The following is a 15340-nucleotide window of genomic DNA, read 5'->3' as shown; positions in this document are numbered from 1 at the left end:
AATAATCTGGAGACTCAGCCTCACCTAGGCATCTCATTAATCTTACTTTTGGTGAAAACTTCAGTCCTTTATTTAGATGTCAGAAATTGTCCCCTTTGCTCACAGTTAAGAGGCAGTATGTGTCCCAGTTAAGAGTATGCACTGTTAAGTCTTGTCTATGTTTCAGTACCATTCCTGCCTCTTACTTATGTTTGGCATCAACCCCTCTGTCCCTTCATTTTCTTTCCTGTAAAAATGGAAGTTATAATAGTACCTACTTCGCAGTGTGTTGTGAGGACTAAGTTTGTATATATAATGCTTAGAACAGTGCCTGACAAATATTAAGTGCAGTGTACACATTTACCATTATCATTGCCACTGTTATTTAAGTGGGGTCCCGTATGTGCTAAGTTATATACTAAGTATGTTACATACTTTGTCCCATGTTAAACTCCAAATAATTTTGGCCAGTAGGTCCCGATTTTTTGGTTGTGGAAACAGACTTTAAGGACTCACCCAAGGCCACAGAATTATTTTGTAAAAGAGTTACCAGTCCTAGTGAGACCTGTTATATTCTGTTAAGTTTTGTCTGTCTAGACCCGCTGTGTCCAGTATGGTGGCCACTAGCCACGTGTGGTTATGTTAAAATGTCAACATGAACTGAGATGTGCTTAGGTATAAAATACACCCCAGGATTTGAAGACTTAGTATGAAAAAAAAGAGCATTAAAAAACTCATTAGTAGGCCAGGTGTGGTGGCTCAGTCCTGTAATCGCAGCACTTTGAGAAGCCAAGGAGGGCAGATTTCTTGAGCCTAGGAGTTTGAGATTAGCCTGGGCAACATGCTAAGATCCCCCACCCCCAACTGTCTCTATAAAAAATAAGAAAATTGAGCTGAGCATGGTGGTATACGCCTGTGGTCCCAGCTACTCGGGAGGCTGAGGTGGGAGGATCACTTGAGCCTGGGAGGTTGAGGCTGCAGTGAGCCATGATTGCACTACTGCACTCCAGCCTGGGTGACAGAGGAAGACCCTGTCTCAAAAAAATAAATAAATAAATAAAATAAAAAATATCTTGAGTAATGTTATATAGATTACATGTAGAAATAATGTTTTAAATAGATTGGGCTAAATAAAATAAATTAAGTTTTTTATGTGACTTTAGAAATTCTTAAATTATATATGTGGTTCATGTTCTGTGTCTACGGGACAGAGGTACTCTAGACAAAGCTGTCCGTCTGTTCATTTATTTTTATATGTATATTTTCTAAGAAATGTTCACAGCCACTGTAAAGACAAATATGAAGTGATTTCCAGAGAGTGACGTAGTCCCCACTGCCTTGGTGCACATTTCATGTGTCCTGAGTCACCCGGGGTTCAGATGCAGAACGTCTTAAGCCTCAGCCAAACAGCCCAGGGAAAGGGACGTGTCCTCAGATACTGTAAGAGGATAATTACAAGGGAGGAGGCCAGGCAGACTGGAGAAAGCTTAATTGCACTGTTTAAATAATTGTTTACCAAGTATTGTGTGGGGGTGGGGCCTGCTATTCCCACTGAGACCTTCACCTACCTCTTATTTTTCCACTTTCCCTGCATGCTGCCCCACCCCCTGGTCTTCAAACTTCTCTGCCTCTCCCCTCTTGGCGGCTGTGTCCTCCCTGGGGATAAATCATGACAGCCGCCACCAGCTCTGCTTCAGAGATCTGAGCGAGCCGCGGGGCGTCACCCTCCTGTGGCCACTGCCGCCACTGTTCCTTTGTCCATTGCTCAGTGACCTCGGCTTTGTGTCAGGGCTTCACACCCCAACAATGGCAGAGGGTTGGAATGGCTTCTCTCCTCCCTTGTCCTGCTGAGGAGTTTTATTTTGTTTTATTATTATTTTTTAAACATCATGGCCTTCTTCCTGCTCCAGGCTGGAGAATCTGAAACCATTAGTAACAAACAAGTAATAAAGTTTAGGGCTCTCTGTAGTGTGTCCATTTTGCTTTCGTCTCATCCTGACAGGTTTCCTGGAGTGTGTTTATAGGAATCATGTAACTCGCTTTTTTTTCCCCCTCTCCAATATAATTAAAATTGGGAGCAATAAAGCATTATAGTTTACCAGACTTGTAACTTCTCTAGGCCTTATTGATGGAAATTCACTATGCAAATCTTAGAACTCATTTTGGCCCTGTCTATAACCACCCTTCCCATTTCCACTCCTGGTTTTTCCAAGTAAACTAATTGAGCCGTTTGAAGCTTGTCATTGGAGTTACCATGTCAGCCTGGAGCCAGTCACTGGCCAGTTTTATTCAAGCAAGCTATAAAGGAAGACCCAGCCTAAAATCACTAAGTGTGAGATTAAAATCCCTATAGTTTCTAGTATTCATATAGATGATGAATCTGCAGCATTTCAAACCCACACATGGAAAATAATTAAAGTATGGTGTGTTTAAAAGGACAGCCAGTCCTGTAACAACTCATAGCGCCAAGTCTCCCTCACTATTCCCCTTATTAAATACAGCACTGCAAGTATGGATTTTGTGTTCCCAAAGAAATGGATGTCCCTGTGACAGATGGATCCTGGGGAAGTTGGAGTCCCTTTGGAACCTGCTCCAGAACATGTGGAGGGGGCATCAAAACAGCCATTCGAGAGTGCAACAGACCAGAGTAAGTCCTAGAATGTATAACTGTTATTATTGGTATGTCAGGAACAAGAGATTCCTAAAGGGAATAATTTTGGTGGATGAAGAGCACGTTCCAAATTAGAGAGCTAGAAAGAACATAAACTTCAAGGGCTGCTTAGACCCACGGTACCCAAAGTCTATTCCCAGGCACCCAAAGTCTATTCCATGGTACCCAAAGTCTATTCCCTGTATTATTGTTTTTCTCTCAAGATCCTTTGTTATTCACAGTTTTATCTACCAAACAGATGATGGTTTTGGGGTTGGTCTGTTTCCCAGTGTTGACAATCAGGCAGGTCTCACTCTCCCCGCTACACTCAGAGCTTAAGATAGCACACTAATGGAGTGACTAGATAGATTTTCACATGGAAACAAAAACATTGGGCATTTTCATCCAGTTTGTAGACTAATATACTCCCTCTAGTTAGACCTCAAGGGACCTGGGACCCCAAATCAAGAATTACTTTGTATTTTATTTTTTTCTTTTTTTTTTTTTCCACCAATAATGTGTTCTGTGATAAGAAATTACTTTTTTAATCAATCTAGTTGTATTACAGGTGAGACAGCTGAAGTCCCCATCCTACAACCTGACATTTTACAGATTGAGAGTCTCTTACCTTTCAGAATAATTCTCATTGTGTGACTATGGCAACTTCTACCAGCCTAACCTTGTCAGGACTGACATGTTTAAATAAAGTCCATGGACTTTTTCCCCCAGCATTTGTCATAGCAGACATGGGTAGGGTGGGGTGGGTTGGAGGGTTGGGGAAGCCTGTTTATGCATAATAAATTGCTATCTTCATTTTGAAAAATGGCATCCAATTTTACATAGATCTAAGACATATATAGTTGAAAAGGAATAGAAAATAATAGGTAAGTAAAAGTAAGTAATAGTTTGTATGGCACTTTCTCAGACTTGCCATGGAACCTATTTAGGCTGGGGAACCAAGAAATCTATAGGGATAGTTTTTCAATGTAAAAACCCACAACCACTTTGAAGACCCTAGCTGCTTTGGGATTTTGTAAAATGATTTCCTCTAGCAGTCTCATTTATTTTTAATAGCTTAGATCATGGATAGCAAACTCTATTGTACTGAGAAGCAAATAGGTGAAGTAAAGGAACTAAGTAGGCTAGGGTAATACAATAGTTGTATTGTAGAGATCAAATGCAGGGCACTACTCAGGTCTGGCTGATTGTTCAGAGGTAAGAAAACAGTCTAATATTGGCACAGCTTCCAAATCTTTTCTATGAAAAATCTGAATTGTGTGAATCAAAAAGAACATAGCTGTAGGCAACTGGTTTGCAAGCCCTGGTCTAAATACTCTGTACTACAAATCTCAGATGATGATTAATTTACTTTAACTCATTTTTGTTCGTAACCCAACCTTATTTCATGTCCATGTAGTGGTCAACAAGGAAGATAACTAAAGGGCTATGAGATATAGACTCTGTTCCATAAAACTAATACTGTAGCTATGAATAAAAATGAATAAGCCTTAGATTTTCGATATAGCCTATATTTTGAATTAGTTTTTAAAATATTAGTATAAATATAGATCATGCTTAAAAAGATTCATACACAAACATATAGAATATTTTAGAAGTTGTCACACTATTCCTACTTCCTGCTTATTCCCCATGAGAAATAATCACTAAAAAAAATTGGGTGTGTGTCATTTCAGACTTTTAGAAAAGATTGTGGATGTAAATATGTATTATATGAAATAAGTACCATATAATATAAAATAAGTATATATAATATAAAAGAAGCTTCATACTGCTTTTTAAACTCAGCTATACATCCTTGTTGCTGGTGTTGTTGAAGCTTTAAAAGAAAATCTTGTAACAACTAATATGATGAATTTTTACATATTAAAAACTATTTGTTGGCTACGTTGAGCAAAGTTATTAGTTTATAGTAAATGCTATCATGAGGGTATGAACTTGCAAACAGTGACCACTTTATAAGCACTTAAAACATTTTTGACTCAAGAATATTCCATGCAAAATAAGTATTTGGCCTTTTTTTAAATACCACTTTTTTAAGTCTTGAGCAATTCTAGAAGTAATGTGAAAAGTGGAGAGAGATAAATCACTCCATAATTGGAATGGGCTAGACAAAGAAAATCACCCAGTGTAAAGATCTCAGCAGAAAAGGATCTTGAGCTTCAAAGTGCAACAAAGATCCTCACATTCAGAAGTTAAGAACCAATCATTAAAGACCTCAATTAGAGGTCCTTGTCCCTGCTGTTTGCTATGGGAGTTTTTAAAAAAAAAAAAAACACCTAGTTGAGTGTCAGCACTGACATCATTTCATTAAAACTCCTCCAAGTTATTTGCACTTTAGGATGTCCCTGTTAATTGAGGAAGGAGACTGCCTCTGAATACAGAGGTTACAATGGCTCTGGGGGAGTCAATCTGAAAAGAGAAAGGAACACAGAAAAGGGAAAATCAGATCCAAATCTCAGTTTAAAAGCTTGTTCAGAGAAATTCACAGAGCAGATGGTTCATTATGTAGAACGTAGAAGTGGTTGCTGTCACGCTTCTCAGGGAGTTTGAGGGGAACAGCTGCCCCCCTCACCGGGAATATGCCTTTTGTCAGTTTGACGAGCCCTTACAATATAATGGAGTACTCTGTTTTTAGAACCCAAGGTACAAGGTATGTCTCTATTAAGGACACTGGATTGTTTTGTCTTTTTTCACAGTATTTATCTGATTCAAGAGTGTATTTATTTAGCATCCAGAGACTTTATAGTATATTCTTAGGAGTTTTTTCCCCCCCGAAAGCATAAAAGCCAAAAAAGATGAGATTATGCTCTACTCCACGAGCAAGCCGTAGAGACCATATGCTTTCTAATTTTGGTCACAAGATATTTTGGTCTCAAGTGGTATATATGGTGCTACAGGTGGGGCCCTTATATTTTGTCTTTAGGTGCTTTATTTTTTTAATCTCAGTTTTGATCCATGCCCTACGGATAAGATGATCATAGTTCTGGTTTGCAACAACAGTCCCTCGTTCTATCTGTTGCCCTGGAGGAGTTATTAATAGCTCCCATTTTCACTCTCAGAACGTTCTTGATTGGGCAATTAATTATATGGTCTCCCGACCTATAAGAAGTGTATAATAGAGTAAAATTTAAAATCAGAACCACCAAAATATAACTTACAGTACCAAAACCAGACTGAGCTTTGGAACTAGAAGATGTATTTTCAGGCTTTTGGGCCCTATACTTGTTTTGTGCTCACAATTTGGCTCAGAGCTTCCTTGTGGCTGAAACAAAATGGTCCGTAGAATTGTTACAGTCTATCAAAAACAAAAATCATACCAGTTCCTCAGGAAAGGCACAGCATTTTGTTTTTCCAATGCTTCTATTTTGCTTTTAAATTAGGAGATAGGTTAAAATTTGAAAATAATAAACTCAAAAATTTGAGGAAAAAAAGATTGTGAACTAGATATTTCCCCCTTAGGCTCTCTCCATAGCAACTGCTTATGAAATCTTACTTTAAAAACATATTCAAGACACATGTCTATTTCATCCAGAAAATGAATTTCTCGTTTGGCTGTAAGGAATTACAGCAAGGCTTTTTTTTGAGGCACTCGGTTTGGATGAACTTGTTTCGAAATGTTGAGAATTGGTTACTGTGGAAGAGCGATTAACTAATGAACACATAAAAGAATCCAGTTTCATAGACTGCCCCATTTGGAAAGATCATTAAAGATGGGCTGGTACAGCTCCCGCCCCATCCCATCTAATTTTGAATAGCCTTTCAGCATTCTCCATAATTGGCCATCAGGCCCCTTCTTAAAAACCTCCAAGCACAGGAATCACACTACCTTCTGGGGCTGCCTGTTATATCTTTAGAAATGTCTTGTGCCAACCCTAAATCTGCCTACCCTAATTCATTGTACATAAACGTAGAAGTTGAGATTTCTGTTCAAACCCTTTTGCAGACCAAAGTTTAGCTTTCCTTGAGAATAGACTGTATCTGTGATGACCTCTGCAAAAATTTCGTTATAGTTTTGGTCATGCATCATCTTGAATTTCCTTTCTATGTATCAACAGGCATGGCTGTGTAATATGTGCTTGAAAGAAAGATCCAATTTGGCTGTGCATAATAGGAATTACTCTAGCAATTTCCTTAAACCCTTCCCATCCCTATTTGACATTCAATATTTTAAAAGGATCTTAATAGTTGGGAAATGTGGTTACTATTTTTTAAAGCTATATTTCCTATTATTTTCAATATTTGCCTACCTAGAAAAATACTCCTATTCCGCTAAATAATTAAATTATAAAATGATTTTTTTTCCTTGCTGAAAGATGAGTTTGGTTGGCTAAAGTTTTCTCTATTATATAGTCCATGTAAATCAGGCAACAGTCACATTGCCTAGGAGAGAGGAAACATATATAGTTTAGAAGGCCAATTTATATTTGTTAAAGTCATGTCCATAATTAAGGAAAAAATTGTAACCTGCCTTTACATAAAAGCAAATCAACTTGCAGACCAAGTTTTGATATGGAAAGAGGCCTGTCTCAAGGGAGACAGCCTGAAAGAGAGGCCAGGTCTTGAGCTTCTGGTCAGGGAGAGTTGGATTGGGCTCCCCTCTCAGTATAGTCAGTGACAGAATTTGGAACGTAGCGCAGTGACACAAGAATAGTCCAGGGATCAGGAAACCTTTTCCATCAGGGCCAAATAGTAAATATTTTAGGCTTTGCACTTTATGTGGTCTCCATCACAATTACTCAACCTTACTGATACACGGAGAAACAAACATAGACAATGTGGGTGTGGCTATGTTCCAATAAAACTTTATTTATGGACACTGAAATTTGAATTTCCCATAGTTCACATGTGTCCCAAAATCTTCTACTTTTAAGATTTTTTTTTCAATTACTTTAAAATGTAAAACTTATTCTTAGCTAACAAGCCATGCAAAAATAAGTGGCAGGCTGGATTTGGCCCACAGGATGGTAGTTTGCCAAATCTTGTAATAGCTAAACTTTTATTAATCACTTACTGTAAGCCACACTTTGTTCAAGTGCTTTGAATGTATTAATCTAGTTAACCCTCACCACAGCTTTATGAAGTAGATATTAGTACCATCTCCCTTTTACAGACAAGCAAACAGAGGCTTGGCGAGATTAAGCAACTCACCTAAGATTGCATCATTATTAAGAGGCATGGCTGGGATTCAAACCCTTTGTTTCCAGAGTCCATGTTTCTAACCATCAGGAGTATTGCCTCTCACATATAGTATTTTTTGTGTGTTTATAAAAAATGTTTTTTATAAAAATAAATCCCAAAATACTACTTGCCATGTTACAGTGGTCAAAGCAAGCAAAGGTGGAAACTGTTACCATCTGAAGGGAAGCCACCTGTAAGTCATAACTATTTGCAGTCCGAAGAACTACTGCATTTGATAAAGTTCAAGAATCAGCTAAGACTTGTTATATAAGAGAACAAAAAAATCAATTTTAAAAACTTTATGTTCAAAGTGAAAGAAATATGAGTTACTTTCAGGCAATAAATAAATGATTGATCCACCATAGTCAGCTGGGACATCTAAAAAGATTCCATAATGATAATTTCAACTGGAGGAAAAATTGAAGGGGGTCTTCCTTGTAGTACATTTAAAACAAGTTTCACCTGAGCAGGTATACAGTCCTGCTCTATTATTCATGGATAATCTGTGATATTTTATGAATGAGACTGGGGTGCCTTGTTACTGAGAAACGGGCTTGGATCTAGGAAACCCATTCTGCATCTCTAAATGGCACCGAAAAAGAAAACAAACAAAAAAAAGACTCTGAACCACAGCACACAGATAATGTAGCAGACGTGCACAGAGAAGATTCTGGGAGACTTGGATTCCAGTCCTGACTCTCTTCGTTTGTTAGCTGTGTGACCTTTGGGCAAAGTACTTCTCTAAACATCCTGTTACTTGGTATGAAAGCACCTCATCTTCCCTAGTCTTGGACAAGATATGAAGGAGCTTTTCCAGGTTGAATGAATAGTGCAGATATACAGTATATGAGCTTAATTGTGCTTAATGCAGAAACAGACAGACATAGACACGACTGTCTTATGTGCCATTTTGCATCCCTAGATGCAGTCTTCCGTATGATAAATAATGGTGAATGTTGATCAGACTTCTTGCTAAGTTTTTCAGAGTCACAACAAGCCTTTTAGGTACACAGCATCATCTCTGTTTTACATGTGAAGATAGAGCCCAGGGAGGTGAGACAGCTTATACAAAGTCATCCCTCCAACTTGTAACCGCAAAGCCGGTGCTCTTACTTTGTGTTGCAAATCTTTGATCGAATGAGTACATTTATAACAATATTAGGACAAGCTTCCCTAGGAGGGCCTTTTTGGGACCTGGGCACGCTGCAGGAGCACTGAGTCCTGCCTCAGTGCTCAGAGTGGGTGCTGAAGCCAACTGCAGAATCAGATCAGATTAGATTGGGCAGTGCTGACATGTACTATCATAGTAGCTAACATTTTCTGGCATCTACTATGTACACTCATTTTAGAGAAGGGCAAAATTGAAGCTCAGGAAGACTGAGAACTTTGTCTAGGGCCACACAGAGAGGGCCAGATTGGAACCGAGATCCGGATAGGATAGAGATAGAGGATAGGGCCAGATTGGAACCGAGATCCAACTCCAGAGCTCCTTCTACCTCTCATTCTATATTTTGTGAGCAGGGATATATTTCTCATTCCCCAAAACTCCTGTTTGAAACAAACCAGCCAAAACCCCATTTTTTATAGTCCGATTACTGTGAAAGATTCATTCTAAAGGAAAAAAGGTGAAAAATGTCCTTTCAGTTTCAGGGTGTTCTAGGGCAGTTGTGAAACCCGAGCTGTTTGAGCCCTGGGTGGGTGAGCCCCAGCTTCCTACGATTCTGTGATCTTCCCATTTCCATGATGAATTTGGCATGCTGGTGACTGCTGGTAGATGTGTTGTATAATTTACTCTCTGGATCACATCTGGAATATACATGCACAGGGTTGCATGCCGAGATTAAATTTGCACTGTGATGCTTTGCAAGGCGTACGCCATACACTCGTCACACAAAAACTAATGAAACCAGTCTGCTCTTTCCTGCTTCTCCTCTTAAGTTAGTCAAAATGTGAACACATTCCCATTATTCCATTTTATTTGTGAAACAAAACAAACAAAAACAATGGTTGTCTGGAGAGAGGGTGTAGAGGGACAGAATGAATGGAGGTGTGAGGGAACAAGTTTTCGATGGTCTCCTGTGAATATGTCGAGGTACAAAAGGAAGATAGGGAGCATTCCAAACCACTCTTGGGTACCTTTCACCTTCTACAGTTTTAACATTGAAGCACCGTGAATGTCGGGAAGAAAAGGAACAAAAAGTGGCCTAATAGATTCAGATTCAAGCTTTGTATCTCATACTTTAAGCTATACATTCTAACATTTATCCTCACAACTGCCTACAAGGTAGCTACATTCAATTTTGCAAATATAAGGGAGGCTTGCGGAGGTCAAGTGACTTACCCAAGGTTGTACGCATCATGGTATTGACAGCAGGAATGCAAAACCAGGATTCAGAGTTCTTGCCCATTCCTCTGTCATTTGCCACCCTAGATTTACTTCTCTAGAAGACAGGAAGTCACGAATGAGGGAATGATGTTCAGAGGAATACATGATAATACAGTGTGTGTGCTCTTCACTTTTTTTTTTTCCAGGCCAAAAAATGGTGGAAAATACTGTGTAGGACGTAGAATGAAATTTAAGTCCTGCAACACGGAGCCATGTCTCAAGCAGAAGCGAGACTTCCGAGATGAACAGTGTGCTCACTTTGACGGGAAGCATTTTAACATCAACGGTCTGCTTCCCAATGTGCGCTGGGTCCCTAAGTATAGTGGAAGTAAGTGTGTCTGGTGTATGTATCCGCCATTGGCCGGCCGGCACCGAGGCCAAGCATGAAAGTCAAGTTGTATTCTTTCTCCTCTCCAGTTCTGATGAAGGACCGGTGCAAGTTGTTCTGCAGAGTGGCAGGGAACACGGCCTACTATCAGCTTCGAGACAGAGTGATAGACGGAACTCCTTGTGGCCAGGACACAAACGATATCTGTGTCCAGGGTCTTTGCCGGGTAAGTCCCAGATAGTGTTTTCTTCACTGTGTTTTCCCGCTGCCAAGCTGTGGTTTGTGGCTTCCTAGATAGAATAGCAACTGCTAATATCTGTGCACTATTGCCAGGGCAGTGGTTCTCAAAGTGTGGCCCCAGGATCAGCAACATCATCAGTAACACTTTTTTTTTTTTTTTTTTTTTTGAGACGGAGTCTCGCTCTGTCGCCCAGGCTGGAGTGCAGTGGCGCGATCTTGGCTCACTGCAAGCTCCGCCTCCTCAGTTCACGCCATTCTCCTGCCTCAGCCTCCCAAGTAGCTGGGACTACAGGCGCCTGCCACCGCGCCCGGCTAATTTTTTGTATTTTTAGTGGAGACGGGGTTTCACCATGGTCTCCATCTCCTGACCTTGTGATCTGCCCGCCTCGGCCTCCCAAAGTGATGGGATTACAGGCGTAAGCCACCGCGCCCGGCCTAGTATCTTTTTTTTTTTAATTTATTTATTATTATTATACTTTTAAGTTGTAGGGTACATGTGCATAACGTGCAGGTTTGTTACATATGTATACTTGTGCCATGTTGGTGTGCTGCACCCATCAACTCGTCATTTACATCAGGTATAACTCCCAATGCAATCCCTCCCCCCTCCCCCCTCAACATGATAGGCCCCGGTGTGTAATGTTCCCCTTCCTGAGTCCAAGTGATCTCATTGTTCAGTTCCCACCTATGAGTGAGAACATGCGGTGTTTGGTTTTCTGTTCTTGTGATAGTTTCCTAAGAATGATGGTTTCCAGCTGCATCCATGTCCCTACAAAGGACACAAACTCATCCTTTTTTATGGCTGCATAGTATTCCATGGTGTATATGTACCACATTTTCTTAATCCAATCTGTCACTGATGGACATTTGGGTTGATTCCAAGTCTTTGCTATTGTGAATAGTGCTGCAATAAACATACGTGTGCATGTGTCTTTATAGCAGCATAATTTATAATCCTTTGGGTAGTATCATTTTTTCTAATGCACGTTGTGCCAAAGTTTGGAAACCATTGCCCTTGATTTTTCTTGACATTTTCAGTCTCTGTGAGGGTCTTGCACAAAACCTCTCCTTAAAAATTTATTATAACAATTTACACACACACTCCTTTGCTATAACCTCAATGCTTAAGCAAATGCTTCCTGACAGCAAATTTTTTAGATTGAATAGCTGAGGTCGAGAAATATGTCAGGAAGAATAGCTGGCCTCATTCTAGTTTCTCTTTGCATTTTTAACCATGATCATTTCTACCTGAGACATGCCTGTTAATTAATTATTCTTGAAAGGGAAATTGGGAAACTTCTGGGAAACAGCAAAGCATCAGAGTAGTGATTTCTCAGGGGCTAGATATCATTTCACTGTTCTCGTTAGTCAAAAATTATTTCTGATCTGGTTGGGCTCTGAGATGATGCCTCTGGGTTTTTTTGTTTGTTTTTGTTTTTGTTTTGCCTGTGGTCCAAAAGCACATTGGAGTTCCTGGTTGGAAGGATTTGATTGAAAGAACCCCTAAGGGTATCACCCACTGACTAATAGCTTATACTGCAGATTTCCTTATCTGTCCATTTCACAGCAACACATTGAGTTTTTCCTCAAAGATTAGTTCACACAAATGAACAAAATGGACAAGAATGTGGACTGTGTTCTCCTGGTCTTCTGGTCATTGTCAGTGTATGTTTCAGAGTTCAGTGTACGTGGCTGCATTGTGTTAATATGGGGAGAAATTCAGGAGGCCACTCGATGGAGCCTCAGGCTTGAAACTGGCGGCCCATGGTCATACTTTGGCTGGCATTCATAGCCAATATTTAAACGTATGGGATTTTACATAAAATCAATTTTTCCAGCTTCTTTGGAAAATTGGGAAAAAATGTCAACACAGGGCTCCCATCCCTCATGGCAGCAATAGTCTGGAGTGGACAGCGGCAACTCCCTTATGATGGGGCATGAGCTCTTTAATTAGATACAGTCCTCACCTATGCCCTTTTTTTTCATTCCTAAGCAATTTTTTAAAAAATTACTGTGCTTACTTACAGACTAGTGCTTTTCAAACTTTTATCTGTAGGTGAAGCACCTGAGGAATCCTATTAAAAGGCCAACTCTGATCCAATAGATCTGGGTGGGTCCTGAAATTCTGCATTCCTGACCACATCAGAGGTGCCCATGGCTGCTGGTCCAAGGACCACATTTTAAATAGCAAGGCAGTAAATAATTTCAGTTTTCAACCTTTGCAAGTTTAAAGGGACTTGACTTTCTTGTCATTTTGAGTGCACAAAAAAGAAACACATTATTTGACATTTTATAATCTCTATAATACTTACATTTATTTCAAATCTTTTCTTTTTAAAAGCAAGCTGGATGCGATCATGTTTTAAACTCAAAAGCCCGGAGAGATAAATGTGGGGTTTGTGGTGGCGATAATTCTTCATGCAAAACAGTGGCAGGAACATTTAATACAGTACATTATGGTAAGAATCTGCTCCTAAGAACCGTGAAAAGGAATATGGTCAAAGTTTGAAAATTGTTAACCACATGTAATACTGAAAAGTATTAATGTTGAGCATAAAAATCAGTCTTGTTATGGTGGATTATCCATCGACTAGAAGGCACCTAATAGAATTATATGAGAATACATTCTATTCTTTTGTTGTCCACTTTTTATTCCATACTTAGAGAAAGTGAACCATTTTGTGGAGTACTGAATTTCTGCTAAATTCTTTTCAGGTTACAACACTGTGGTCCGAATTCCAGCAGGTGCTACCAATATTGATGTGCGGCAGCACAGTTTCTCAGGGGAAACAGACGACGACAACTACTTAGGTGAGATGGGATGCCCTGCCACTTGTGAGTTCTGGTTCTATGGAGCAGTGGCCAGATACTACTTCCTTCCTGCTCTGGCATGCAGAGGGAGAGCTTTCAGATGTCATGGATTTGCATAAAATAAGTGCATCTCAAAATTCATCATTGTTTCTCCCTCATACGTACACCCTCAGAGTATTGATTGAAAAGTTATGTAGCTGCATTATTTGATATCAAGGGATTTACTCTGGATCTTAAAAAATACAAAGGCCCCAAGTCAAATTTTGAAAGTACTTATCTTCTAATTTTAGCATAAAATCCTTGCTCTCATTGGGTCTTTTCAAAAAGCTGTCCTGTGGGGAACTGACTTGCAAATGTTTTATTAGAAGCATTACTTGACTTAATTTTTATATTATCAGCTCTAACCAGTAGCAGACCACTGGTAGACTTATTCAGTATTTCATTATGCCTGTTCATTGCAAAAGGTTCTATGGTGACATGTATTTTTCTTAAGTCATTACTAGAATAACAGTACTATACAGATTTTTTATCCTTTTCTCACTGAACCTAGGTGCATGATTAATTAATATCTATTCCTTATATTTAAACCACGCATACCAAAATGACACTGTGTTGATTTTCAACGGTTTGCTCAGCCCAGTCCCATCTTATTTTATTATTTATTTATTTATTTCTTAATTTAAAGTTCTGGGGTACATGTGCAAGACTGTAGGTTTGTTACATAAGTAAACATGTGCCATGGTGATTTGCTGTACCTGTCAACCCATCATCTAGGTATTAAGCCCAGCATGCATTAGCTATATTTCCTGATGCTCTCCCTTGCCCACACATCCTGCATCCCGCAAGCCCCTATGTGTGTTATTCCCTTCCCTGTATTTTTGAGATAGGATCTCACTCTGTCACCCAGGCTGGAGTGCAGTGGTGTGATCACAGCTCACTGCAGCTTCAACCTCCCAGGCTCAAGTGATCCTCCCACCTCAGCCTGAGTAGCTGGGACTATAGGCACTCACCACTATGCACAGCTAGTAGTTTTTTATTTATTTTTATTTCTTATTTATAGAGATGATGTCTCACTATGTTGCCGAGGCTGTGCTTGAACTCCTGGCCTCAAGCAATCTTCCTGCCTTGGCCTCCCAAAGTGCTGAGATTACAGGCATGAGCCACCATGCCTAGCCCAGTCTCACTTTAATTTATTTTTATGTAAATTTCTGTAAGTGATTGTGAAATTTGCCTAACTGCCATTTGAAAGAAAGAGGACATGGAGAGTAGAGTCATGACCGAAAGTGATTTAACTGGTCACCTTACACAAAACTCTTCCCAGCCATGAAGAGCAGCATGGCTTACACTCAGATCTAGAATAAATTAGAGCAGTCTTGCTGGGCAGTCAATCTTTAAAAGAAATGAATGTACTTTCTTTCTTATAATATCCAGGCAGGAACTCTATTTATTCATCTGAATTCAACCAGTATAGAGGCCCTTAATATAAGCATTTAGACATATTGAGCCAGAAAGTGAGTATTTGTTGAATTGAATTAAAGCCTATATCTCTATTTTGGAATGTCTACACGAAGCTGCATAGATAGACAGTGAGCCTTTAGCTAAGCATGCTAATCAAGTATGATATTTATACATGACTCCATTATGGCATTTGCTATCACCATTCATTCACTCACTCACTTATTTAATATGTGCCAGGCACGCACTGTTCTAGGCACAATGAACAAAACAGATAAAAAAATTTGTGTCT

The 15340-nt window shown here is 39.5% G+C and overlaps 1 protein-coding gene across 4 annotated transcripts in view; it reads left to right on the top strand.

Annotated features, from left to right (window-relative positions):
* The window catches only part of ADAMTS9 (ADAM metallopeptidase with thrombospondin type 1 motif 9), a 175066-nt gene that overhangs the window by 44273 nt on the left and 115453 nt on the right, over positions 1-15340 (top strand). For all 4 annotated transcript variants that reach the window (XM_005547537.4, XM_065538720.1, XM_045384825.2 and 1 more), the window contains 5 exons: positions 2481-2626; positions 10361-10542; positions 10632-10768; positions 13124-13241; positions 13498-13593. In XM_005547537.4, coding sequence (XP_005547594.3) covers positions 2481-2626; positions 10361-10542; positions 10632-10768; positions 13124-13241; positions 13498-13593 — 679 coding nt within the window. The remainder of the gene's footprint in view (positions 1-2480; positions 2627-10360; positions 10543-10631; positions 10769-13123; positions 13242-13497; positions 13594-15340) is intronic.

This window comes from Macaca fascicularis, chromosome 2, assembly GCF_037993035.2.
Source record: "Macaca fascicularis isolate 582-1 chromosome 2, T2T-MFA8v1.1".
Lineage (NCBI taxonomy): Eukaryota > Metazoa > Chordata > Mammalia > Primates > Cercopithecidae > Macaca > Macaca fascicularis.
Note: the sequence above shows the minus strand (reverse complement) of the source record. Positions and strands in the feature narration are given on the sequence as shown.